Source organism: Mesocricetus auratus, unplaced genomic scaffold, assembly GCF_017639785.1.
Source record: "Mesocricetus auratus isolate SY011 unplaced genomic scaffold, BCM_Maur_2.0 Super-Scaffold_4256, whole genome shotgun sequence".
Taxonomy (NCBI): Eukaryota; Metazoa; Chordata; class Mammalia; order Rodentia; family Cricetidae; genus Mesocricetus; species Mesocricetus auratus.
The window spans coordinates 47970476-47996876 of NW_024429182.1; the positions used below are offsets into that span (position 1 = coordinate 47970476).

Below are 26401 nucleotides of genomic sequence, written 5' to 3' on the forward strand. Positions count from 1 at the left end.
ACATGCATGTACAGTACACGGCTATCCTAAAATATAAAGACAAATGTGATAGAAATTAAAAAAAGATATCCCCAATATGCATAAACCAGAAGAATCATGTTTAGATGATATAAAAGATGATATAAAAGACAGTAAAGTATGCACAACTAACTAGAAAACCAGGAAACCATTTCAAGACTGAGAGTACAAATAAATAGTCAATATGAACACAATTTCACATGAAACTGAAACTACAACATGAAAAGATTAGTAGTCCAGGGAATTTAAAATTAAATCACGAGTGAATGAGAGAAAAAGCCAATCAGAAACATGTCACCGGCATGAGCCCCCTAACACTTTTTGATTCTTGTTCCTTGGGAAATAGGTAACAAGAATCATACAGACATGTGGAGTGTGGCTAATGACATTCATATACACACAGCTTGCTGTGCAGATTTATTATTTTATTTGTAGTGCAATTTTCAATAATAAGGTAATTAAAAAAATAAAGTCTAGTGGACTAGACTAAGTGCCTGCTAAAGTAAATGCCTGTTGTGCTATAATAAATGTCTGTCCAATTTAATGCGTGTGGGAACTACCCAGCAATCTTACTGAAGTGGGATTTATGACTGATCCTGTAGATGGAAAGTGGAACCTGGTGTTTTGCATTCTAACAGGCTCACAGGTGAGTTGATGCAGCAGCTCCAGGCTGTTGGTCCATATTTTGAGAAGACATGAGGAGTCTCTGCCTCGGATCCATCTAAGTAGAAGGTAACAGCAGACAGCTGAGTATAGCCAATGGTTTGTAAACCGTCAAGGATATCTGTTTCCTCTTGGTTCTCTGAGGCTGCTGCTCTTTGGAGTTGGACGCAATGAAACTTCCAGCCGGGTCAGGCGGGTTCGTCCTCCTTTGTCTGTTGTTTTTGAATGCTTCTGGACTTGATCTAGGTATAAAAAGAAATATCTTTGGAAGATGTTGACTTAAGGAGACATTTCTGAGGAACCTTTTACCTTCTCTTGCTGATCGTATGACAGTGTTTCCAATTAAGCTTACTTTAAGCTTCAAGTTCCTGTGTTGAGGCTGTGCTTAAGGTCTTTCATTTTATTACACACATTTGTTGGTTTTTCAGGTTCAGTTTCTGTGATTACTGGCTTATTTTGAGAGGTTCGTTTATTCAGTTTACTGTGTGTGTGCAGGTCTGTAGAGGCCAGAGGCCAGCTTTCCGCTAGTCTGTGTTCCTCCTATGCTTGCATACTGGGCTTCTGGTGAATCTTCTGCCCCCACCTTCCTTAAAACATTGTTTTTTTGAGACAGGATGTTGTGAAGTCAACAAAGGGCTTTGTTGCCAGAGGGATGAGCCTGTATTTATGAACCTGAGAAAGGAGGGTACACCACAAAATTAAAATTGCAGATTGAATTATAGTTGCATCTGTTGTACACTGAGGTTCTAGGAACAGGTACACCCCCACTCTGGTTCTGTACTGGGTGACCTTCAGCTAGTTACTTGAAGACCATGCATCTAATTTTGTGTTATACCTTAAAATAAACAATGGTGGGGCTGGTAAGATGGTGTAGTGAGGGAAAGTGCTTGATGCTAAACATGACAACCTGAGTTCAGTCTCTGGGGAACCCATGTGGTGGAAGGGGAAAACTAACTCTTGTAGGCTGTCCTCTGACCCCCACATGTGAGTGACATGTGAGTGCCCTTTTCCCCGTAAATAAAAAAAAATGTACTAAAAGAAGACAAGAGAGTCAGTGACCTGAAAACACCCAAATCTGTCGTAATATTGCTGTACGGGAGATGAAAGACTATCTCTGACTTGCATTAGCGAGGCAGCCTGTTAGCTGTTTCTCATGCTGCTGTGAGATGCTTGCCTGTGGACTTTCTCCTGCGTCTGTAGGGACACCAAAGGCTGCTCCCCACACCTTTACTTGACACTCTGGCCCTCAGATGGGGAAGTTTTGCTGTTCAGGGCAGCGTGGCAGTTTTGACTGTTTCAGTTGGTTGTGACTGGTACATTTGTGGCGGATGTAACCGTTCTACCATGTACAGCCAACAGGGTCACCCCCAAGCATCTACAGCTGAGCAAGCAACCAGGCCCTAGCAGTGGTTCCCAACCTTCTTAATGCTGTTACCCTTTAATACAGTTCCTCATGTTGTGGTGATTCCAAATGTAAAATTACTTTCATTACTATTTCATAAACTTAATTTTGCTATGGCTATGTATGTAAATATCTGATATGCAGATTGTCTTAGGCAACCCCTGTGAAAGGGTCATCCAGTCCCCAAAGGGGTCATTATCCACAGGTTGAGAATCACTGCCCTAGAGGGTTTTGCTTCTGCTTTGAAGTGCTTTAAAACAAACATTTTGAAATCTCCCTTTCCTTTCAAAACTAGCTTCAACAACAGTCATTTTCCACACCCTCTTGGTTTCTGATACCCGAAGGCAGTCATTTACTGTAAGTTGTCCCTAACAAACCTGATGCACCCACTATTGCTTTTTTTCATGACCACACTTGGTATCTCTAGGGAGGGTAGAGTTGTTATCCTAGTAGGGCTGGGTACTCTCAGTTCTGTTTGATTGTTCCTCATTCTGAGGCTCTCCCATCGCAAGGTACTTTTCCTTTTGCCATATGAGTCTAATATTTCTACACAAGATGGAAATGGTTTTGTATGGCTGAAGTCTGGGTTGGGGAATAAATATTTTTTAGTCAGATTAGCACTAGAAAACTCATGAGTAAAATAGGTTTAAAACTCCCTGCTCCAATGGTACTACCAATATATTTTATTTTGTTAAATAATCACGCTTTTCCTGATCTTTCATGCCTGGTACACACAAAGGTAGTCCTTCCTCTAGACTAGAAAAGACAAATGTTATAAAAATTAAACAAATGGCTGTGTGCAATGATTGTCCCCATCTGTTCTTCATAACTTTTTACCTGCTTCTGTTATATTTCTTAGCCATCTTGCATTTTAGATGTACTAAAATAAATGTGAGAGATGGCTCAGGGTCTTACTAATGTATGTGAAGTAATTAAGCAGGGCAGGAATGCCCAGGTGATGCTCCACACATCTGTCTTTGGTTAGCAAGCCTTGAGTAAATTACTTAGTCATTAAAAGAAAATAGGTTACCCGTGTGAATGGAAAAATAATTATGGTGTCCTAGTTCTCATGTTTTCACATTAAGATAGGGCCCTTCTCCAGATTTGACAGGATTTGTGAATTATTTAATGTTTTGACCACCCCATTTTCATTTGAGAAAGGAATAAATTACCTGAACTGTCCATGAATCTTCTTGTACTCAGAAGAAAATAAGCTGTGTTGACCCAGCAACTGCTGCATTGACAGAGTGTGAGTGAAAAGCACACTTGTAGGATGTTTTTCCCAAGAATGATAGCTAGCCTGTCCATGAATGGTTTAGTTTCCAAGGTAAATGTGTCCATCATTGAGTTACCTAGTTCATGGCTCTTGAACTAGATAAAAAGAGGAAATAAACATTTAGCAAGATTTAAAGAAAATGTTTTATCTATCCTATCTTTGTGAGTCTAGAGTCTTGCATGTAACTTATCTTTTAACTAAGGAAAACTATAACCATGACTATCTGTCTTCAACTCCATCAGAGACCACAGAAAGATAATATATAAACTCTAGAATTGACAGAGACAATTCACTACCTGGTCAGTCACTCAAAGTTCTTCTGTAATGTTCCATTTTTGGCCCATAGGGCATAGTGTGTCTGGCAGACTCCTCAGCAAAGCAGGAAACTTTAAACTGTCTGCCTGTATTGGCAGTTTGTCAGTCACTTTTTTCTGGTCCTGTAGGATGTCTGGCAGACTCTTCCTGAAACAGAACCCCTGTAGCAATGCCCATCTTGTTACAGCAGTCACTTTTCTGTGGGTCCTGCATGTCCATTTTATACAGCATGAAGTCAAACAGTCCAGATAAGAGCAGTTTCTTGCCCAAATGGCTAGTCTTGCCTTTTTGGAAGCAAACTCTAAACAAGTTTCTTCAATGTCCATCTTACCTTCTGATGCAGTTGGTGTTGCCAGGAACAGTTGTCTCATTGTCAAGAAAAATCCTAAACCATTTAAATGCCATATATTCTGTAGGTCTTTGAAAGGTTTGAAGAATGCCTATTCAACTGAAATATATCTCTATATATCTATAAAACCTAAGTAACCTAACTGTAAGTTTTGACAATTATAGTTAAATATCTACAGTCTGTACTTAATTATACATTACTTGTTAAAATTAACTATACAAACACAAGAGGAGAACTATACATATCACAAAATTGACTTTAAACTTGTATCAATAAATGAAAATCCATTCCAATACTAAGTATTCATTTCTATAGCATAATCTCCCATTTACCTTTAAAAAAGAGATTGGTTGTGATCATGAACCATTTATAACCAACCCCATTTAAATGAAAACAAGCATTTATAAACAATATTTGGGAATGTGGGTATCATTCTCTCTAATCTTCTTCCTGCTGGTTGGGTTGGGGGTAATGTTTATACCATGGGGCTCAGGACAAAACACAGAAACCCAGCCAAGTCCTTGTTTTTATAATCTGTAAGGCTGTATCATCTCAGCTCTTTTAGATGTTGGATCATCTGGGCCACTATTTCAGGGGGTCTTGCATCATCAAACCACATTAGTCTGGAAGGAATCCACACCTTTTTATTTTTTGTGGAAACAAAAGAAGAAACTTTTTTCCCATGCAACCTGTCCTTAGACTTAAATTTTGTAAAATCCCCTTTTAAGTTTTTGTCAAGTTTTTATGTGGAAGTTTGTAAAAACTATGTTGGGCACCATTATGTTACAAGATTCCTGCCTGGTTCCACAGCTGCCTCAGAGCCCCCAAATAACATACTGTTCTTCCAGAGGTCCTGAGTTCAATTCTCAGCAGCCATATGGTGGCTTACAGCCATCTACAATGAGAGCTGATGCCCTCTTCTGGTCTGCAGGCATATGTGCAGGCAGAACACCATTATACATTATGAATAAATAAATAAATAAATAAATAAATCTTAAAGAAACTTCGGGCCCAGTTTAAGTTTTAACATGCTAACTCCTAGGAAAGATAAATATTCCCTTGTTTGCAGACACTTTAATTTGCTTAGGGGTCCTAATTTTAAAAGCTATGTTCTAAAACTAATTTAAAGTGACAATGTCCTTTGATAACTACTGTAGAAGAAAATTCATGGTTTTGAATTTAAGCCACCTCCTTTCCCTCTTCAATGTTTCATCTACGTCTGGAACAGTTGACTGAGCTTGGCAGGCATGGCCTCATTCTCTGGGGCAGTTGGCTGGGAGATTATCACCAAGTACTTCTGTCTCTTTTTCCTCTTAACAGAGAACCTGCCCTCAGAGCATGAGGCATAAACACAGAGCTAGGTGAGTAGAGGTTGATGTCTCTGAAGCCTTGAAACAGAATATGTCTTCCTTCCTTCGAGTATGCTTCCTGTAGTTTATCATGGCAGTAGGAAAGCTGACTAACCGATGAGGCAGTGCAGTTTTCCCCATCTTAGGATATAAGATAAAGAGTGCCGAAACAGCTGGGCTTCAGGAAGAAGACCCTAAAATGTCTCGTCCTGATGTTCAGTCTCCCAGTTCAGGTGACCAGACTGATATTAGGAAGCAATGTGTTTTCAATGCACATGGACATTTAGGGATGAGCCAGGAACATTTCCTTCTCATCTCACCAACTGTTTAACCCTCTTTAATTATCACAGCCATGGCCTTCCTATTAGAGAACTATGTGCTGGTTTAAAGCACACTAAGATGCCTATTTCGACCTATAAAATGTCACCCCATGTGACTTAAAAGCTTTACATGCATTCTGTCCTTTAAACTTTTTACTGTTTACTCAAGTGGGGGCTGCTCTAATGTTCAGGTTACAAATGAGACACTGAGCCCTCAAGTTCCTTTCATGACTTTTCAGCTCTAAATTCAAAGAAAAATCTTAGATCCATTTTATTTCATTTCCTTATGTTTCTTTCTTTTCCCCTAAATCATGCTCTTGCCATTTCTATCTTTTGTGATATTCCTTCTGCACTGGCATTTGTTAAAACAGTACACAGGTGGTGGTTGGTGGTGCAGTGGGAGTAGAGGTGGGGACGTGCTATGTCATTTACCACTGTCCTTTCTATCAACTCCTTGTGACTTCTGTCTAGGTCTACTCTTTCATCTGTCCCTGCACTTGGCTCTGGGCTCAGCTGTCAGCTTTGGCTGCAGAGCTACTGCTGAGCCTCTGCTTGCTTCATAACCATAGTCTCTCATCCCCAAACTGTCCTTCAGTTGTGGAATAATGCTGTCTTCCTCTTTCATGCACTCTGTCCCCACTTATGATCTGGCTTTCAGGACTAGGACCTCACTTTTCATTCGTTTTCTCCCCCACAAACTCTCCACTTCGGCCTCTCTTTATATCACTCAGAATATTGGCAATAACATGGACATAAAAGGTATATATTATGAGATCTTAGCAATGAGGAATAAGGGTCTGGAAACTAGAGTCAAATTTATTATGTAACTGCAAAAAAGTTAGCAAGATTTCATGCATGGGCTGGTTGTGTATTTCATTTGGCAGAGTGCTTGCTTACTGTGCACAGAGCCCAGAAGACTTTCATCCCCAGAACTATGTAAACCAAGCACAATGATGCTTGCTTGTAATCTCAGAACTGGGGAAGGATCAGCCTCAGAAGTTCAAGGTTACCCTTGCCTTCACAGTGAGTCTAAGGTTAGCTTCAACTTTATGAGACCCTATATCATTAAAAGGAGTTATGTTTGTATCCCAGGACTTTATGGATGTGGAATGTTAGAGTATTCCAGCTGCCGTGTGATCATTTTAACAGCAAATAACGAGATCCAAGAGGGAAAGAGCTTAATGTGCCGTTTATAATTGAAAAAAGAAACCAAAGTGGAAAGAGTTAAAAATAGTTACAGAATGGTCAGGCAAAGAATACAAAGCCATGTGTAGTTAAGGGATTGAGATTAGCATAGACAGAGGGGTCCATAGACAATGGGAGAAAAGTCCTAGAAGAATTTCAGAGCTCTTCAAGGTTCCTTTTCCAGGTCCAGATCTCTAAAAGAACAGAATGCTTTGGGGGAGATGGACACAGGATAGTCTCTAAGTGCTCCCTGACATAGTCTCTAGCAAATATTCTAGAATAGCACTGCTCATATGCTTCTTTCACGGCTCAAGTAAGCCTAGGTTAGCCTGCTTCAGAGAAGGTGCAATGTGAAAGGAAGAATTTTCCCTGTCCAGTCCAATCCCACTTGACCAGTTTCTCCTGTCCACAGGGTCCCTGCAGCCACTTATAAGATAACCACTCAGAGAGAGTTCTAGCCTTGGAGCGCTGAAGGCACAGGGCCCCAACCTGAGAGATCCAAAGCCTCAGATGAACCCCTGAAGGGATACAGTGGGTCAAAGCAAGGCTTGGATGGTCATCATTCACCCTAGCACTCCTAGAACATGGGGTGTGGGCTGATGTCATCAGCAGTATCATGGGAGTGAGGAGTAGCCAGAAGTAGGTTATTAATTGAGGACAGAGTTTGAATTCTCTGTTAGTTAATGTTTCTTATCACCGTGGCAAAATACCAGACAAAAGAACTTAGGAAAGTTTTATTTCTTTTCACAATTTGAAAGGCAAATGCCAAAGGAGGTGATGATGACAAGGGCTGCTCTAGCTGTAACAACAGGCTGCTCACACTCTGCAGTCAGGAGGCAGAGAGAGATGAATGCTCATGCTCCACTCATGTTTTCCTTTTCGCTCAGCACAGGGCCTCAGATCGTGGGATGTTGAGTCCTATATTCGCGATTCATCTTCCAAGTTAAGCTTCTATGGAAACTCACGGAGACGCTCAGTTATATCTCACTTCCAGTGTGGTCTCAGATGATTCATTATGTGCATCCACCCTCTGTTTTCTTTCGCAGATTTTCCTTTGCTCTCACTCTGCTATGACATGGTGTGAAGACCCTCAGCAGGTGCCAGTTCTCCGGCACTGGGCCAGCTTCTATGACCAGGAGGCAAATAAACTTTTATTCTTTATAACTCACGCTGCCAGCGGTATTATTTTATACTGTCAGGCAATGGACTGATGTAGCTGGTTAGCTGTGAGGGAATCTGGTTGTCTTTTCTATGCCAGTTTGTCTTCTATCACACGGACTCAGTAGTGTTATCCAGGTCACGGGTTGTCCTGATGTGGAAGGAACAGATGCACATGAAGCAAACTGAACAGCAAGCCGCAGTTGATAGACAGTAACCATAATATATTTAAACTACCGTTGTCTTAATTTATGATGAATGAACTAACCTTGCTTGGCATGAGAGGATTAAAGATTGTCATGCATATAAAATAATTTTAAAAACATCACTGGTGCATTATGTAAACACAGTCCCTTAGTGACCCTGTTCTGTCCCTCCTTCCAACACTATTTCTTCTGCCTGGCTTTACCTTTCATTACATAGCTAGGCCCATTCTTCCCCCATTCTACAATACCTTCCCACCGACCTACCCATATTTTCTGCATCTATTTCTTGCTCTACTAATGTGTGAAGCAACATCTTAGAGTCAGAAGGTGGTGGCTCCTGATACCAGCTTCCTTCTTTATGGGTAAGCCTTAGGGAAGTGGATGGGTGTCAGAGCCCTCAAATGTGGGTATGATTAGCACACCTTCCAGGCAGCCAGCGAAAGCACTTCCACTGGATCAGCTGAGATATTGCACAAGCAAGAGATTCGTTAAACCCCAGGAAGAAGGGGCTGCTGGTTTGGGGGTACAGACTGATGTCTCTTCTGTAGTGAGATGGACTTGAAGGGAAAGGCGTCTGTCAAAGTCTGAAGTCTCCAAGGTAAATCCTACAGGTTCCTTTCCCATAGGAATCCTTTCATTTTTCATCTGCTAAAGGTGCCTCCCTATGATCCTCTTGGGATTACTAAAAGGTTCCTTTTTGGTTGTTCAGTAGAGGTTTGGAATTTTTAGCTGTATGGATGACTGCCCTTAGAATACAGCTTATTACCCTGGTGCCATTTTTGGCATAATACAGCTATTTGGAAAATGTATATATGGACAGACAGATAAACACACACACACACACACACACACACACACACACTTTGGTATATTAAGAGGCTGCCTTTGAGTTTGGTGGCCAGTTCTGGTTATGGGGATTCCTGAAATATGAATTAGGTATGGTGGGACAGTTCCTGCACAGGCTCAGAGGAAGAGTGTAGTTATAACTAGAGGCAGATTTTTACCCTTAGGATCTTTGATCCCTGCCTGGTGGACTTGGGGATGTTATCTAATGCTCTGCTTCTCAGATTCCTCATCTAATCTATAAGATGCAGAGGGTTATAGTGATAATACATGTTCCAATGGATGTTCTGAGAACTGATATGAATAAAACACCCAGAACTTCTACTCAGAGCTGGGGAGGTGAGCTACTTAGTATGATGCTAGGAAGTCTACATTTTCTTGATATTTAAAAAGGCTAATTGATCATATTTTATAGAACACGTTTTGCTTTATTTGAATTTGGAAACTCACATTTGAGTTTTTCTACTCTCCAAACCTTTCTATGGGGTTTTCAGCATGAAAAGACCCAGTGCCTGCTGATGAATTTTCAATTATCCTTAGACATGGCTATTTCTGAAGTATGTATTAACTGACTACCAACTGTGAGAAGTAGAGCAAAGATGATGAGCACACAGAGAGACACAAACAAACACTTGAAAAATTGAAGCTCAGACCCAGGAATGTTAAGGGAATGCTGGGGGGATTCCCAGAGCAGGCAGAAAGGGTTCATCATTCAGACTGGACCAGGACTAGAAGGGGTTTCTTGAAAGTTTGACTCACGGCCTGGAATTTTGTTTGGTAAAAGAGAGGTGCTCTTCAGTCCTATTTGTAGCAGGGAGGGTGAGTTTTCTTTGTGAAGGGAGAAGTTCTAGGGTAGAAAGGGACAGTGCAGGGTATGAATCCTGTCATTCAGGAGAGGAATCTTGATGAACGAACAAAACAAAACTCTCAATTACACTAAAACCTATTATTACAAAGTGATAGAAGGAAGCACTAAGCTTTTGGGTTCTTTCCCATGACAGCCACAAGCAACCTGAAATGGCCTCCCACGGATTTGATAATACAGGACTGGGGACCTCAGCAGGTGGAACCTCACCAGGCAGTCACAAACAAGAGGTGACTGATGGTTCTGCTAATCAGCTCTTGGATGGACCAAGTGATGCTCAAAGAGGAGTACTGCAAGCCCTTGGGGTAGGTCTGCCTGCATCACCAAGTTGGTTTATACAAGAAGGAACAAGATTACATGGATTGCCTCCAAAATTTCTGAGTTATTTCTCACTAAGTCATTGAAGACAAGATGGGGCTAATAGAGACCTGAGGAGTAGAAATGGGAAATCAGTATCTCATAGGGTAGAACATCCTAACAAACTCTGGAGAGTCTATTTCAAGGCTCTTAATTGTTTCTTGGTGTGTTTTGACCACTCAGATAAGGAGTTTGAGTTCTGTGAAGTTCCTCTCTCTCTCCCTTCCCCTCCCCTCCTTTCCTCTCTCCCTCCCGTCCCCTCCCTTCCTTTCCTCTTCCTTTTGTTCTTTCCCTTTATTATGGTCCTGGGGTTGAGACCCAGGTCCTCATGCATGCCAGGAAAACCCTCTATTATTGAGCTACAGCTACATCCCTTTGTGTATTTTCAGGCAGAGTCTTACTAATTCACACAGATTGCACTTGAACTCCTTCTGTACCTCAGACAGATACTTCTGCCTCATTCTCCTGAGTAGCTGGGATTGCAGGCCTGTGTCACCAATGATGGCCATATTCTATATTTTAAATAAGAATACTTTAAAATAAAATTTTAATAGCTGTTTACCTTTGTTATATTATGTTCCTGAACAAAGCCTTCTTAGAACAAGACCTTGCTTGGTTAATTTAGGCTTAGCATTTTAACCATTTAAAGCCATGGTATCTCCTCCTTTCTGGGGAAAATAAAAATAGTATTATGCCTTTAATCTTTTTTCTTCTTCTTACAGGCCATCCAGATCCTGAATGGAATGCTGATTCTGGCTCTGGGTATTTTTTTGGGTTCTTTACAGTATCTGTTCCACCTCTTCAGGCATGTGTTCTTCTTCACCTTCTACACAGGCTATCCATTCTGGGGTGCTGCGTTTGTGAGTATCCATTCCCTTACCACAGACCATCTCAGCACCGCCAGGGTGCTGCAATATGGAAGTGTTCTTTGAAGATCATCAGCTGTGGTTTTGATTTATAATTTCTGACAATAGGAGGCAAAATCATCTTTCTTTCAAATTGAGACCCTTCACTTCATATAATAATTTCCAGCTCCATTCATTTTCCTATGCAAGTTATAACTTCACTTTTCTACATGGCCAAATAAAATTCCATTGTGCGTATGTAACACATTTTATTTATTCATTCATTTGTTGATAGGTATGATGGACATGGCAAGTTTTATCTCCTGGGTGGGACTTAGAATTCTTGGATATGTACACACACACACACACACACACACACACACACACACACACACACACACAGAGAGAGAGAGAGAGAGAGAGAGAGAGAGAGAGAGAGAGAGAGAGAGAGAGAGAGAGAGAGAGAGAGAATCCTATAGGGTTGACTGACTCTATACTCAGGAATATGAAAACTGTATGTTTTCTCTTCTGTGAAGTACCTAGACTTTATTTTTTATGTATGAACCTAAATGTTTGTGTGTATGCATGTGTATATGTGTGTATACATGAGTGTAAGTCATGAAACTAGAGGAAACCAAGAGAAGAGACACGGGTTCTTAAGGGAGTGAAGAGAGACAAAAGATAACAGAATACATGTATCATGAAAGTAGATTGAAGGCTGGTATCACTTCTCAGTCTGATAAAAGACTGCATGTGTTTCCAGTTCACTGTGTGAAGCACAGATTGGATTTGGTATTGCTAATAGGATAAAATTTGATGGAAGAGCTAAACTCTGAAATATTCCTGAATTGTTCTGCACAATAAATCTTGACAACCCAAGTGAAGAATTTCCACTCTGGATTTTATAAAAGACAGAAAGGAAGAGCTTCAGGTGTTCCACAAGCATTGGGTTTTATTTCCTCAGAAAGTGGAAGGGGAGTCAGCTAGATGGCTTAGCAGTCAAGAGCACTGGCTGTTCTCCCAGAGGACCCAGCTTTAATTCCCACATTCACTCTAACTCCAGTTCTAGATCTGATGCCCTAGACATACATGCAGGCAAAACATTCACACACAAAACAAAGTTTAAAAAGCATTCCAGATCCAGTGTCTCATTTGCTTTAGCATCACCCAAAAGATTGGATCATTAATTACTATTCCAGAAGTTTCTCTCTGACTCTAAGACACTTTTAGGGCAAGTCCAAGGTGTATGACCCATTCTCCATATCTGCCCTTGTTTGTAGTCATTAACTCCTGTCCAAGCCATCCCCACTGTGAACATGTCTGTGGTGTGCCCACTGTGCGGTCCTTTCTATTGCTTCATCTTTTTATAATTCTATCAAGGATGTGGTTTTAGAGATTAAAAGTGAACGTTTGCCCTCAGTTTCCTTATTAGAATGCCAGAAATAGCAAGAGGATCCTCTGTTGGGATCTCTGGAATTAAATGAGAGCTATGTGTTAGTGTTAATTGGGATGCTTTCTGTATCCTGGCAAACAAGTACTCCCACAGCTCTCAGGTGATACTGACATGCAGATGTGATGTTATATGGGAAAAGAAGCTGAGGTGAAGAAACAGTGATCTACCCATGAGATGAAGCTGGTATTGGAAACAAAGATGCTCTTTCACAAAGTGCAATGAAGGGAAGACCTGTGATAATCTTTGTTATCTGAGACGGAACTCAATGTCCTGAATTTTCCTTTTTATTCTTCTCTCATACATTATGTCCCAACTATATTTTCCCTTCTCTTCATTTGTCCCAGTGTCCCCCTACTGCCTTTAAATATGCCAACATTTCCCTTAACAAAGAAAGTACAGGCCTCCCAGGGGTATCAACTGAATATGTCATAATAAGTTATAATAAGACTAGGTACAAGCCCTCATATCAAGGCTGGGTGAGGCAACCCAGTAGAAGGAAAAGTGTACCAAGCACAGATAAGAGTCAGAGATAGCCCCATTCCCACTATTAGGAGTACCACAAGAACACCAAGCTACACAATCATAACTTACATGCAGAGGACCTAGCTCAGATCCATACAGGCTCTGTGACTGCTGCTTCAGTCTCTGGGAGCCCCTCTGAGGCCTTCTTAGTTGATTCTGTGGGCTGTGTTTTCCTAGTGTTCCCAAACCTTCTGGCTCCTACAATCCTCCCTTGCCCTTCTTTTGCAGGGTTCCCCTGGCTCTGCTGAGTGTTTGGCTCTGGGTCTCTGCATCTGCTCCTGTCAGTTACTGGATGACACCTCTCTGATGACAATTGGACTAGACTCTGATCTATGAGTACAGTAGAATATCATTAGGAGTCATTTCATTGACTCTCAGAATTCAGTAGTTGAACTTTATTTAGCAAGCCTTTCTTTACAAGATTTCTAAAATCTTACCAATTTAAAATATGAAAAATTTGGATAATCATAAATATATATAAATTTATCAAAATTAGAGTCATGGAAATAATTGTACATTAAAACAATGATCAAAAACTAGAGAATACAGAAGTGGGTATTTGGAGTTATAAATCAGATGCATGGGCAGTGATGTGAGAATTTTAAAAATTTGTATCATTTATATTAACATAAGCAAGAACATAACTAGTTTTCATTATTTATATCCATATATAAACTCATTAAAAGCTACACATAAACAAAATGAAATGATGGTGAATTTACTTAGAATATGAACTACGTAAAAATTTCAGTCATATAAAATAGTGAGTAGTGTGAAATACACTTTTGTGTGAATTTGTGTAACTTCTATTAGACACCTACTGTCAAGGGAATGCTGAAGAGAAAATGGTCAAGACTAAATGTCCCTTTATCTGTCTTACTTCCTATTTTAACAGTTTATCAGTTCAGGATCCTTGACTGTTGCAGCAGGGAGAAAACCCACAAGAATGCTGGTAAGTGTCAATTCTTCCTCTTTGTCTAGAAGACCAGAGGAGTAGAAATAAATTACCCACCAACAGTAGAGAAGCAGAGGTTGGTGAATCCAGTCGAGGAACCAAGTCTCATTTAAGGCATAAGAAAATAAATTTCTTCAAGCAGTCAATGGTAGATAATTCAGAAAATCAGATTATTCTGAATAGCTAGTGAGTATAAAGCTTAGAATCAGGCTTTTTGATGTTCATTCGGCTTAACAAATTATTTTTAGTGAATTATCTTTCATTATTACCTTCAAAACTGAAAGCAAAAAAAATCTATTCATTCATTCATTCGGTTGTTTGTTTTTCAAGGCAGGGTTTCTCTGTATAGTCCTGGCTGTCCTGGAACTAGCTCTGTAGACCAGGCTGGCCTCAAACTCATAAAGATCTGCCTGCCTCTGCCTCCCAAATGCTGGGAATAAAGGTGTATGCCACCACTGTCCGGTTCTTTTAATTATTCATTACAACATTACTGACTATTGTGTGTTCTTTGCATTATCTAGCCATTTAACCCCCGTCTGGTTTCCCTCCTCCCATCATAGCTGTTTGATCATAGTATTCCACCCTCAAACACCAGTCTTTTTCTCTCCTTCCCACTCCATGACGGTCTTGCTCCCTTCTCAGAAACTGAAGCTGTGGAGAGACTTTCAGACATACATACACATTATGACATGTTGTGTGCACTAGATCACCCCAGTGTGTTTCCCTCCAGCCCTTTACCATGGAGGAACTCTTTAAAGTTAATCTCCCTACTTGGGTGTGGTAGACCCTGTCCTTTTCCACTATATAGATTCATGACTCCAATTTGTTCTTATTAGGCCCTTTAAATTAGTATATAAGCACATTACTATCTGTCTGTCTGCCTTTCTGTCTACCTACCAACCTACCTACATATCTCTTGGCATTATTTTGTTGTTGAATAGTCTTTTTGTATAATGTCAAGATCTATCACTTGGATTGGTTTATTAAAAAGCTGAACTTGGCTAAATTTGGGAGCCAGAGAGGATGCTGGGAAGAAGGGCAGAGTTGCCAGCTAGGCACAAAAAAAGCAGCTTCTTAGTTTCAGGAGGTCCCATTTGTTAATTGTTGATCTCAGTGCCTGTGCCACTGGTGTTATGTTCAGGAAGTGGTCTCCTGTACCAACTGGTTGAAGAGTATCTTCCACTTTCTCTTCTAAAAGTTTCAGTGTGGCTGGATTTATGTTGAGATCTTTGATCCATTTGGACTTAAGTTTTGTACAAGGCGATAAACATGGATCTATCTGCAGTCTTCTGCATGCCAATACCCAGTTATGCCAGCACCATTTGTTGAAGATGCTTTCTTTTTTCCATTGTATAGTTTTAGCTTCTTTGTCAACAATCAAGTGTTCATAGGTGTGTGGGTTAAAATCAGGGTTTTCAATTCAGTTCCATTGGTCTACCTGCCTATTTTTGTGCCAATACCAAGCTGTTTTCAGGACTATAGCTCTATAATAGAGCTTGAAGTCAGGGTTGGTGATGCCTCCAGATGTTTCTTTGTTGTATAGGGTTGTTTTGGCTATCCTGAGCCTCTTGTTTTTCCATATAAAGTTGATTGTTGTTCTTTCAAGGTCTGTGAAGAATTGTGTCAGAATTTTGATAGGGATTGCATTGAATCTGTAGACTGGTTTTGGCAAGATTGGCATTTTTATTATGTTGATCCTACCAATCCAAAAGCATGGGAGATCTTTCCATTTTCTGGTATCCTCTTTGATTTCTTTCTTTAAAGACTCAAAGTTCTTGATATACAGGTCTTTCACTTCCTTGGTTAACATGATCCCCAGATATTTGATGCTGTTTATGGCTATTGTAAAGGGTGATGTTTCTCTGATTTCTTTCTCAGCCATTTCATCATCTGTATATAATAGGGCCACTGATTTTTTTGAGTTAACCTTGTATCCTGCCACATTGCTGAAGGTGTTTATCAGCTGTAGGATTTCCCTTGCAGAGTTTTTCAGGTCACTTATGTAAACTATCATATCATCTGCAAATAGTGAAATTTGACTTCTTCTTTTCCTATTTGCATCCCCTTTATCTCCTTTTGTTGTCTTATTGCTGTAGCTAGAACTTCAAGTACAATATTGAAGAGATATGGAGGGAGTGGACAGCCTTGTCTTGTTCCTGATTTTAGAGGAATTGCTTTGAGTTTCTCTCCATTTCGTTTGATGTTAGCTGTTGGTTTCACTGTATATTGCTTTTATTATATTCAGGTATGTTCCTGTTATCTCTGATCTCTCTAGGACCTTTATCATGAAGGGGTGCTGGATTTTGTCAAAGGCTTTTTCAGCATTTAGTGAGATGATCATGTGGTTTTTCTTTCCCAGTTTGTTTATATAGTGGATTACATTGATGGATTTTCTAATGTTGAACCACCCCTGCATTCCTGGGACGAAGCCTACTTGATCATGGTGGATGATTTTTCTGATGTATTCTTGAATCCGGTTTGCTAGTATTTTATTGAGTATTTTTGCATTGATGTTCATGAGGGAAATTGGTCTATAGTTCTCTTTCTTAGTTGTGTGTTTGTGTGGCTTGGGTATCAAGGTAATTGTAGCCTCGTAGAAAGAGTTTGGCAGTGAGCCTCCTGCTTCTATTGTGTGGAATACTTTGAGGAGTATTGGAATTAGCTCTTCTTTTAATTTCTGGTAGAATTCTGCACTGAAGCCATCTGGGTCTGGGCTTTTTTTGGTTGGGAGACTTTTGGTGACTGCTTCTACTTCATTAAGGGTTATAGGTCTGTTTAGATTGTTTATCTGTTCTTGATTTCTTAATTTAGTTTTGGCAAGTGGTATCTATCCAGGAAATTGTCCATTTCCTTTAAATTTTTTAAATTTGTGGAGTACAGATTTTCAAAGTATGCCCTGATGATTCTCTGGATTTCCTCAGAGTCTTTTGTTATATCCTCTTTTCCATTTCTGATTTTGTTATTTAGCATGCTCTCTCTCTGTGTTTTGGTTAGTTTGGACGGAGCTTTGTCTATTTTGTTGATTTTCTCAAAGAACCAACTCTTTGTTTCATTGATTCTTCTCAATGTTTTCCTGGTTTCTACTTGATTGATTTCAGCCCTCAATTTGATTATTTCCTGGCATCTTCTCCTCCTGGATGAGTTTGCTTCTTTTTGTTCTAGAACGTTCAGCTGTGCTATTAATTCTCTAGTATGACTGTTCTCCAGTTTCTTCATGTGGACACTTAGTGCTATGAACTTTCCTCTCAGCACTGCTTTTAGAGTGTCCTGTAAGCTTCGGTATGTTGTGTCTTCATTCTCATTGAATTCCAGGAAGCCTTTAATTTCTTTTTTTATTTCTTCCTTTACCCAGGGATCATGCAATTGTGCATTGTTCAATTTTCATGATTTTGTAGGTTTTCTGAGATTTGTGTTATTGTTGAATTCTAATTTTAATCCATGGTGGTCTGATAAGATACAGGGGGTTATTCCAATTTTTGTATCTGTGAAGATTTGCTATGTTTCCTATTATGTGGTCAATTTTAGAGAAGGTTCCATGTGGTGACGAGAAGAAGGTATATCCCTTTGTGTTTGGGTGAAATATTCTATAGATGTCAGTTAAACCTAATTGGGTCATAACTTCTATTAGTTCTTTTGTTTCTTTGTTAAGTTTCTGTCTGGAGGTCCTGTCCAGTGGTGAAAATGGATTGTTGAAGTCTCCTACTACTAGTGTGTGAGATTTTGTGTGCATTTTGAGCTTTAGTAATGTTTCTTTCATGAATGTGGGTACCTTTGTTTTTGGGGCATAGATGTTCAAAATTGAGACTTCATCTTAATGGACTTTTCCTTTGAATATGAAATGTCCTTCTTCATCTCTTTTGATTGATTTTAATTTGAAGTCTAGTGTGTTAGATATTAGGATTGCTACACCTGCTTGTTTCTTGCATCTGTTTGATTGGAAAATCTTTTCCCAACCCTTTACTCTGAGGTAATGTCTCTCTTTGACATTAAGATGTGTTTCTTGTATACAGGAGAAGGATAGGTTCTGTCTTCGTATCCATTCTGCTAGTCTGTGTTGTTTTATAGGCAGGTTGAGACCATTGATATTGATATTAATGACCATTGATTGATGATTCTTGTTTGTGCTTGATTTATTGGTAGTGGTGTTATTGTGTTTAGGTTCTCCCCCCTTTTTCTTTTGGTGTTTGGTAAAGTAGGATTATCTATTGCCTGTGTCTTTGTGAGTGTAGTTATCTTCATTGGGTCTATGTTTTCTTTCCAGCACTTTCTATAGAGCTGGATTCATGGATATGTATTGTTTAAATCTGGCTTTGTCATGGAATATTTTGTTTTCTCCATCTATGGTAATTGAAAGCTTAGCTGGATATAGAAGTCTGGACTAGCATCATTGTTCCCTTAGCGTTTGTAGGACATCTGTCCAGGAACTTCTGGCTTTCATAGTTTCCATTGAGAAGTCAGGTGTAATTCAGATAGGTCTGCCTTTATATGTTACTTGGCCTTTTTCTTTAGCTGCTCTTAACATTTCTCTTTATTCTGTAGATTTGATGTTTTGATTATTATATGACAAGGTGACTTCTTTTTCTGGTCCAGCCTATTTGGTGTTCTGTAGCATTCTTGTATTTTTATAGGCATATCCTTCTTTAGGTTAGGGAAGTTTTCTTCTATGATTTTGTTGAATATGTTTTCTGTACCTTTGAGCTGTATTTCTTCGCCTTCTTCTATACCTATTATTCTCAGGTTTGGCTTCTTCACAGTGTCCCATATTTCATGGATATTTTGTGTTAGGGATTTGTTGGTTTTGAGATTTTCTTTGGTTGACGACTGTATATCCTCTAATGAGTCTTCAACAATGGAGTTCTCTCTTCTATCTCTTGTATTCTATTGGTGATACTTGCATCTGTAGTTCCTGATCATTTACCCAGCTTTTCTATTTCCAGCATCCCCTCATTTTATGTTTTCTTCATTGTTTATATTTCAACTTTCAATCCTTCAACTGTTTTGAGGTATTTCCTTCATTTGTTTGGTTGTTTTTCTTGGTCCTCTTTAGATTCTTTGAGAGACTTGTTTATTTATTGAATTTTTCCCCATTTCATGGATTTTTTTGTTTGTTTTTTCTTCTATTTCTTTAAGGTATTTCCTTGTTTCCTCTTTGACGGTCTCTATAATCTTCATAAAATAATATTTAAGGTCTGTCTTCTCTGCTTCGTCTATGTAGTGCTTATCAGGTCTTGCTGGCATTGGTTCTCTAGATTCTGGTGGAGTCATGTTGGTCTTTCTACTGCTGAGTGAGCTCTTATTCTGTCTTCTTCCCATCTCTTCTTCCAATGGGTTCTTTCTGTCTCCACTGCTCTCCTTCCTTCCTGAAGCTGAAGCTGGGGACGCTGACACTGAAGCTGAAGCTGAAGCTGGGGTCACTGGAGGTTGGGGCTTGGAAGGGCTGATGGCCTTTCCTGTGTGGGCGGGTCTTCTGGATGCCAGGACCAGGCCCCAGGAAGATTAAGGGGATGGGTGTTGGGCAGGGGGTGGGAAGTGGCCCCTGGAGACCCAGGCTCACCTGAATCTGGGGTCACCAGAGTTTGGGGCCAGAAGACCTCCTGTTCTTAATACAGACAAAGTGCCCCTTTTTAGGCTATTGACCTATCACCTCTTTGCACAAAATCACCCAACAATTTTGTGTTTTTCTCAGAATTAGCACTAAGGACTTTTTCCATGAATTACAGGGCTTTGCATCTCTCTCTCTGTTAATTCTGACTTAGTTTCCTAATCTTATCCACTTTGGCTCCCTTGCTTCCTGGGTACACTGTGGCCTCAGGGACTTTAAACTGATTTCTTTACCCAGCCTTCCTCTGGGCCATCTGGGGGAAATGCTCAATTATTTATTCCTGTCTACATATGTTATTACTATTTCATATTACAATCCTCCCCTCCTTTCACTATGTTTCCATTCTTGTTATACCATTCTATTAGCCTCAACACGAAGTTAAATATGACATAATTTATATGCTAGTGTGTTTATTATTTTCTTTAAATGAGATGTGGTCTCATGTGTTACAGGGTGGCTTTGGATTTTAATCTCAGCTATCACAGAGTGCTGGAGTTGCAGGCATCCTCAATGACATCCAGTTGATGTAGTTCTAAAGACTGATCCTAGGGTTTCATGTATGTTAGGCAAGCATTCTACCAACTGAACTGCGTACCCCACCCTCTTCATTGTCTTTGTTCATGGAGCTTGCTTTGCAGCTAGAATGCTGTTGGGAGTGTAGATAACTTCTTTAAATGGAATGTTGCCAAGGTGTTAAAGGATGTTCTATATACATTAATGGGCTATTTTTTTTTGTTTTAGATGCAGAACAGTTTTGGGATGAACATTGCCAGTGCAACAATTGCGATTGTTGGGACTGTCTTTCTCTGTATACATTTGGCACTCAATACCCAGGAGTTCAAGATTTGCCAGTCTGACTTATGCCTTTCCCTGGGTTCTTCATCAAATGTATGTTTTTCCCTTAATATATGTTTTTATTTAAATTAGAAACATGAATGCTTCACATGTCAATCCTAGATCCCTCTCCCACCCATCCTCCTTGTCCCTCCACTAGCCTCCCCAGTCCCCCCCCCCATCCCCACATCATTCCCCAGGGAGGGTGAGGCCCTTCTTGGGGGGATCTCTAGAGTCTTTCATTTCATTCAGGGCAGGACTTACGTCCTTCCCCATGTGCTCAGGCTGAGAGAGCATCCCTCAATGTGGAATGGGCTCTCAAAGTTCATTCGTATGCCATGGAAAACACTGCTCTACTACCCAAACCCAAGTGATTTATATGGCCTCCTCCCTGGCACTACATTCATGGAGTCTGGATCAGTCCCCTATCGGCCTCTCAGCCATCAGTCTGGGATTCAAGAGCTCCCCCTTATCTGGTCAGCTGTCTTTGTGGGTTTCACCATCATGGTCTTGACCTCTTTGCTCATCACTCCTCCATCTCTGGTACTAGGTTCCAGGAGTTCAGTTCAGTGTTTAGCTGTGGGTATCTGTCTCTGCTTCCATCAGACCATGGATGAAGGTTCAAGGATGGTGTATAGGGTAGTCATTAACCCTATCATCAAGGAGGGGCTATTAATGTAGTCTCTCCACTATTGCTTAGTTTGCCAGTTGGTGTTATCCTTGTAGATCTCTGGAAATCTCAGTAGTGTCAGCTCTCTCCTCAAGCCTAAAATGACTCAATCTCTCATCCTGCTCTCCTCTATTCTTACCCTGACTCAACTTTCCTGCTCCCCCATGCCCTTTTCTCCCCTCCTCTTATCCCCCTTTTTTTCCTGGTTCCCTCTCCCCTCCCCCAATGTTCCCAATCTGCTCAGGAGAGTTTGCCTCATTCTACTTCTCTGGAGTATCATACATCTCTCTTGGGAAACTCCCAGTTTCCCAGACTCATGGAAATGATAGAGACCCTTAAAGAGGATATGAGAAAATCCATTGAAGAAACAGAAGAAAAAACAAGCCAAAAATGCAAGAAATGGAGCAAAAGACAAAACAAAAATTGCAAGAAACAATTCAAGAGATGGAAGAGAGAATCTCTGGTGTTGAAGATACACTAGGAGAATTAGATTCATTGACCAAAGAAAATTTTAAGTCCAACAAACGCCTAACACAAAATATTCAGGAAATATGGGACACTGTGCAAAGACCAAACTTAAGAATAATAGGAATAGAAGAAGGTGAAGAAACCCACCTCAAAGGGCCAGAAAACACATTGAACAAAATAATACAAGAAAACTTTCCCAACCTAAAGAAAGACATGCCAATGAAGGTGCAAGAAGCTTACAGAACACCAAATAGAGTGGACCCCAAAAATCCCTGCGACACATAATAATCAAGACCCCAAACATGCAGAATAAAGAAAGAATATTAAGAGCAGCTGGGGAAAAAGGCCAAGTTACATATAAAGGCAAACATATCAGAATTACACCTGACTTCTCCATGGAAACTATGAAAGCCAGAAAGTCCTGGATAGATATTCTATCAATATTAAGAGACCATGGATGCCAGCCAAGACTATTATACCCAGCAAAGCTTTCAATCAATATAGGTGGAGAAAACAAGATATTTCATGACAAAACCAGATTTAAACAATACATATCCACTAATCCAGCCCTACAGAAAATTCTGGAAGGAAAACTCCAACCCAAGGAAGTTAACTACAACCAGAAAAACATAGGCAATAGATAATCCCACTTTACCAACAGGCAAAAGAAAAAGTGGTGGAAATCCACACATAATTCCACCACCACCAACCATTCCAAATCAAAGAAGAATGAGCTACCAGTGGTCATTAATTTCCCTCAATATTAATGGTCTTAACTTGCCTATAAAAAGACACAGGTTAACAGAATGGATTCAAAGACAGAATCCATCCTTCTGCTGCATACAAGAAACACACCCCAGCTTCAAAGACAGACATTATTTCAGAGTTAAGGGTTAGGAAAAGATTTTCCAATCAAATGGACCCAATAAATAAGTGGGGTTAGCAATCCTAATATCTAACAAATTGGACTTTAAACTAAAATCAATCTAAAGAGATGAAGGAGGCCACTTCATACTCATCACAGGAGAAATCAACCAAGATGAAGTCTCAATTTTAATCACTTAAATTTATATTTATCTGTATCTATTTTTCCATATTAAGTGATATTTTTCCCTCCATAGAATTTTTCCCGCCATTGAAATTTAATTGTTTTTCTTTCAGGTGCTCAGCAATAATGTAAAGAAAATTTGTGTAGTAATATATTATGGTTCTCCCATAATTGTATTTTTGTCTTTGTCCTAATGTAGATGCCTAACCCCTCCCCTCTTAAATCCTGTTGGTGTAATCATGAAGGGATTATTTTTGTTCATTTTACTAAACTGTATTACTTTCTGTAATTTTATTATATTGATGTATTAGTGGTAGTGTCAGAATTTTCTCCTATTGATTTCTTTTCCCCTTGACTAGTTCACATAGGTCAATCTAGCAATAACATATATCTTTCTCCCAGGACAGTATTTGCATGATTTTGTATCGATACTGGGTCTCTCTTCAGAATTTGTGTGTCTTAACTTCTGTCTAATTTGTGTCTCACTCCGTTCCCCTCTGTGGGTTTTGCACTCTAGTTTCTTGCTGACAGTTTTCCCTCTGAATGCTTTCCCTGATTTGATCTGAGGCATCTTTTCCCCAGGGCCTGGTGTCTCTAATGCTGATCCTCACCCTGCTGGAGCTGCCCGTGACCATTTTCATCTCAGTCATGTGGTGTATAGGAAATGTTTATGGTTCAAGAGAGGTGAGTTTGTGTAAGTGATGAGCAAGTTCTATCATCTGCAAATTCCACAACGTATGAAGTTATTCCTGACTTTTAGGACAAGAAACTTTTATATGGTTATGACTTGTGGGGTTCTGGGAATTATTTATCAGATCCAAGTGTGAGATGAAGCAGGGGTGGAAATTATTCAAATTTGAAAATGCAAGCTATATATTAATTTACATTTTAATTCATTTATATTAATTTAAATTATAGTAAGTTTTTGTTTTTGAGTTGTGTGACTCAGGATGACCACACATTTTTTTTGCTAGATATTTAGATCTCTAATTTGCTTTCTTAAAATTTTCCACTTTCAATTTCTTTTTGCCCAAGAAAGCTTTATACAGTCCTACATATTTAGGTAAACAAAATAGGTATTCAGGTCAAACATTTATGGATAATAAATAATAAATAAATTTATTTAAAACAATTAGTTGGTATGTCATTTTATCACTTATTAAAGAGCAAAGCAAGGGTGCATATTAATGAAATAAATTGCTTGTTTGTTTTTCCATAATAATTAAATCTTGGCTATATATTAGGTGTTGCAGGATGGAGATCATCTTGTTTCTGACAGTTGATTAATGTTCTGATTTTATTATCGTCAAAGCTGAGAATAGTGCTTTGCATGAACATATGGTAAAAATGACAGAAATATGTTTAGTATGAGTATGGCCATTTTGAAAACTTCTGGAAATTCTATCCTAATCCTGCATCAAAATTCATTCAACAACGTTTTATGAAATAAGTCAGCAATCCAAACAACAATTTTTAAGATCAAACATTCTAACATAAAACAACCCAAATGAATGCTGTTTAGATGCTTACGTGCTAAGGAAGAACAGTAGAAAAATATCGCAGCTATTTATTTTCTATAATTACACCACTATGCTTTTATGAGAGAAGTTGATGACATCCATAACATACAAAGAGCATCTAAACTGAGCAGCACCCACTGGTGTTCTGTGGTGTGGCAGCAGCATGCTGTGTGTTCAGAGCCAAGTCTGCAGTGAAGGCATGCAGCTCAATAGGGGCAGGCATGGCCAGAAACACATTGCCTAGGTTATGGATTTGATTTTTATTGACTCCCCCTGTACAATCTCCACATTGAGTTCTAGAAACCACATATGGAGCAGAAACCTAAAGAAATGGAAATAAAATGTTTTGATTGTCTCCTGATCCATATAATCATTATTCAGTGTTTAACAGGGTAATCATCAGTGAAGGAATGAATATCTGTGCATCTGTTGTAGTGATCATGGTGGTAATAAGAAAGGATGAAATAGAGAGGGGAGATGATGATCCTCTTCTTGAGAACTGATGTCTCATTTTCTAGGCAATTTCTTCACCTCCTAAGTCTGCAGAATCGGGAATACTCCCTGGTGGAAGTGATTCTGAGAACTCAAACACTCAGCCTCAAGTCACCGCAGAGTGAGAACTTCACTTGAGAACTCAGAAGAGCACGATGAGACGAAATGCAATCCTTCTGTCATGGAAGAAATCTAGGCACCTGCTCCAATTCTTTCCTCCATCCCTGTAAATCCAATAGCATGTTCTAGATCTGGATGAATAAATATATTTCCTTTGACATTCTTGGATTTGTAACTCTTATGGTCCTCCTTAAAAAGCTGTTCCCAGAAACGGAATCTCTTTTTTCTCCCACTCTATTACTTTGTGAGGTTTAAGAAAGAAAGAAGATAATACTTAATTTCCTCCCTCCCTCTCTCCCTCCCTCCCTCCCTCCCTCCTTCCCTCCCTCCCTCCCTCCTTCACTCCCTCCCTCCCTCCCTCCATTCCTCCCTCCTTCCCTCCATCCCTCTCCTCTCTCTCTCCTTTCTTCTCTCTCTCTCTCTCTCTCTCTCTCTCTCTCTCTCTCTCTCTCTCTCTCTCTCTCTTTCGTAGTGGCTCATGTCCTGTAGGGTTGGCTTCCAACAACCTATGTACAAGTCTGGCTTTGAACTACTAATTTTCCTATCTTCATTTCCCAAGTTTCAAGATTAGAGGAACGAACAAGCACACTAAGTTTGATATTTTACACTCACAGTTCTCCTGCCAACTGTTGCGATTACAAACATGAGCCACGACATCCAGCTATAATGACTATTGTTTGCATTTTCCATAAAATCCAAATTCCTACCACCTCATGGGAAAGAGAATGAGCTAGATTTCTTTTTTTTTAGCACAGAGAAATTCCCAATTTTGGCTGACATCAGTATTACAATCTAGCAAATAAAACAAAAACAAACCATTGTGATTAATTTACATTTTACTAGAAGCTTCAGATTCTATTTCCATCAGCTTCTGGGTGTCACAGGTCCTAGGACAATGGTGGTTTGAATCAGTGGCTTTTCTTCAAAAGACCTTGGGAAACTATAAAGTAGAGACGTGAAAAGCAAGGACACATTTGACAGGTCTTGAGTTAAAATTCAGGTTGCATTACCCACTAATACCTCTATGGCCATTTGTCATTATTTATACTTCTGTTATGTTACAGATAATCTACTTCCTTTTATTTGAATATATCTTCAAGCATCCCTTATCAGAACATACTAACACTGTATAAGGACACCGTGATTTCCTCAGTAGCATTCCCTACATCCTGAGTTGACAGCCACCTTCAGTTTTTGGTGGAAGTAACATCACTTGGAGGTCCAGGGATACACTCTGCATGATCTAACTCTATTTAGATACTTACCTTGATGATTGTGTTGGTCGATGATGTCTCCACAGGCATCAATTTGGCTCTAGTGTGGAACCATCTTCAATAAGAAGGGGGCTTTATAACTTTCTAATAAATATATAACTCAAATATAGCTAGAAATGGAAGCCATTAGAAGATAATGACTTAAGGTTGATGAATAATTGAACTGAAGGCTCCAAAGAGAAATTCAGAAAATAGAAATTGAGTTTAATTTAACTACTCCTAGAATTTGCATCTAGAATCTGAAGTTTCTTGAGTTCATGATGCAGGTGTATGCAGGCCAGGGAACAACCCC

At 39.6% G+C, this 26401-nt stretch overlaps 1 protein-coding gene across 5 annotated transcripts; it reads left to right on the forward strand.

Annotated features, from left to right (window-relative positions):
* The first annotated feature begins 499 nt into the window (after positions 1 to 499).
* Ms4a3 (membrane spanning 4-domains A3) lies at positions 500 to 24993 on the forward strand. Of its 5 annotated transcripts, XM_040747222.1 has the most exons (8): positions 500 to 750; positions 7924 to 8839; positions 10086 to 10254; positions 11029 to 11166; positions 14022 to 14078; positions 20425 to 20571; positions 23286 to 23387; positions 24742 to 24993. In XM_040747222.1, exons 3-8 carry the CDS (start codon positions 10102 to 10104, stop codon positions 24838 to 24840), a joined length of 696 nt encoding a protein of 231 aa, XP_040603156.1. In that variant the 5' UTR covers positions 500 to 750; positions 7924 to 8839; positions 10086 to 10101; the 3' UTR covers positions 24841 to 24993. The 5 variants fall into 5 exon arrangements, with proteins under 5 accessions (XP_040603156.1, XP_021081370.1, XP_021081365.1 ...); XM_021225711.2 differs by lacking the exon at positions 7924 to 8839; XM_021225706.2 differs by lacking the exons at positions 500 to 750; positions 7924 to 8839 and adding an exon at positions 760 to 877.
* The last annotated feature ends 1408 nt before the right edge of the window (positions 24994 to 26401 follow it).

What these genes read in the sequence shown, in the direction of transcription:
- Ms4a3 (XM_021225706.2), top strand. Translation starts at nt 852, where the DNA reads ATGAAACTTCCAGCCGGGTCAGGCGG. An exon ending in CTTCCAGCCGGGTCAGGCGG is followed by an intron (nt 878 to 10,085) that starts GTTCGTCCTCCT and finishes TTCCCATGACAG; the next exon opens with CCACAAGCAACCTGAAATGG. An exon ending in CCCTGGGTTCTTCATCAAAT is followed by an intron (nt 20,572 to 23,285) that starts GTATGTTTTTCC and finishes TCTTTTCCCCAG; the next exon opens with GGCCTGGTGTCTCTAATGCT.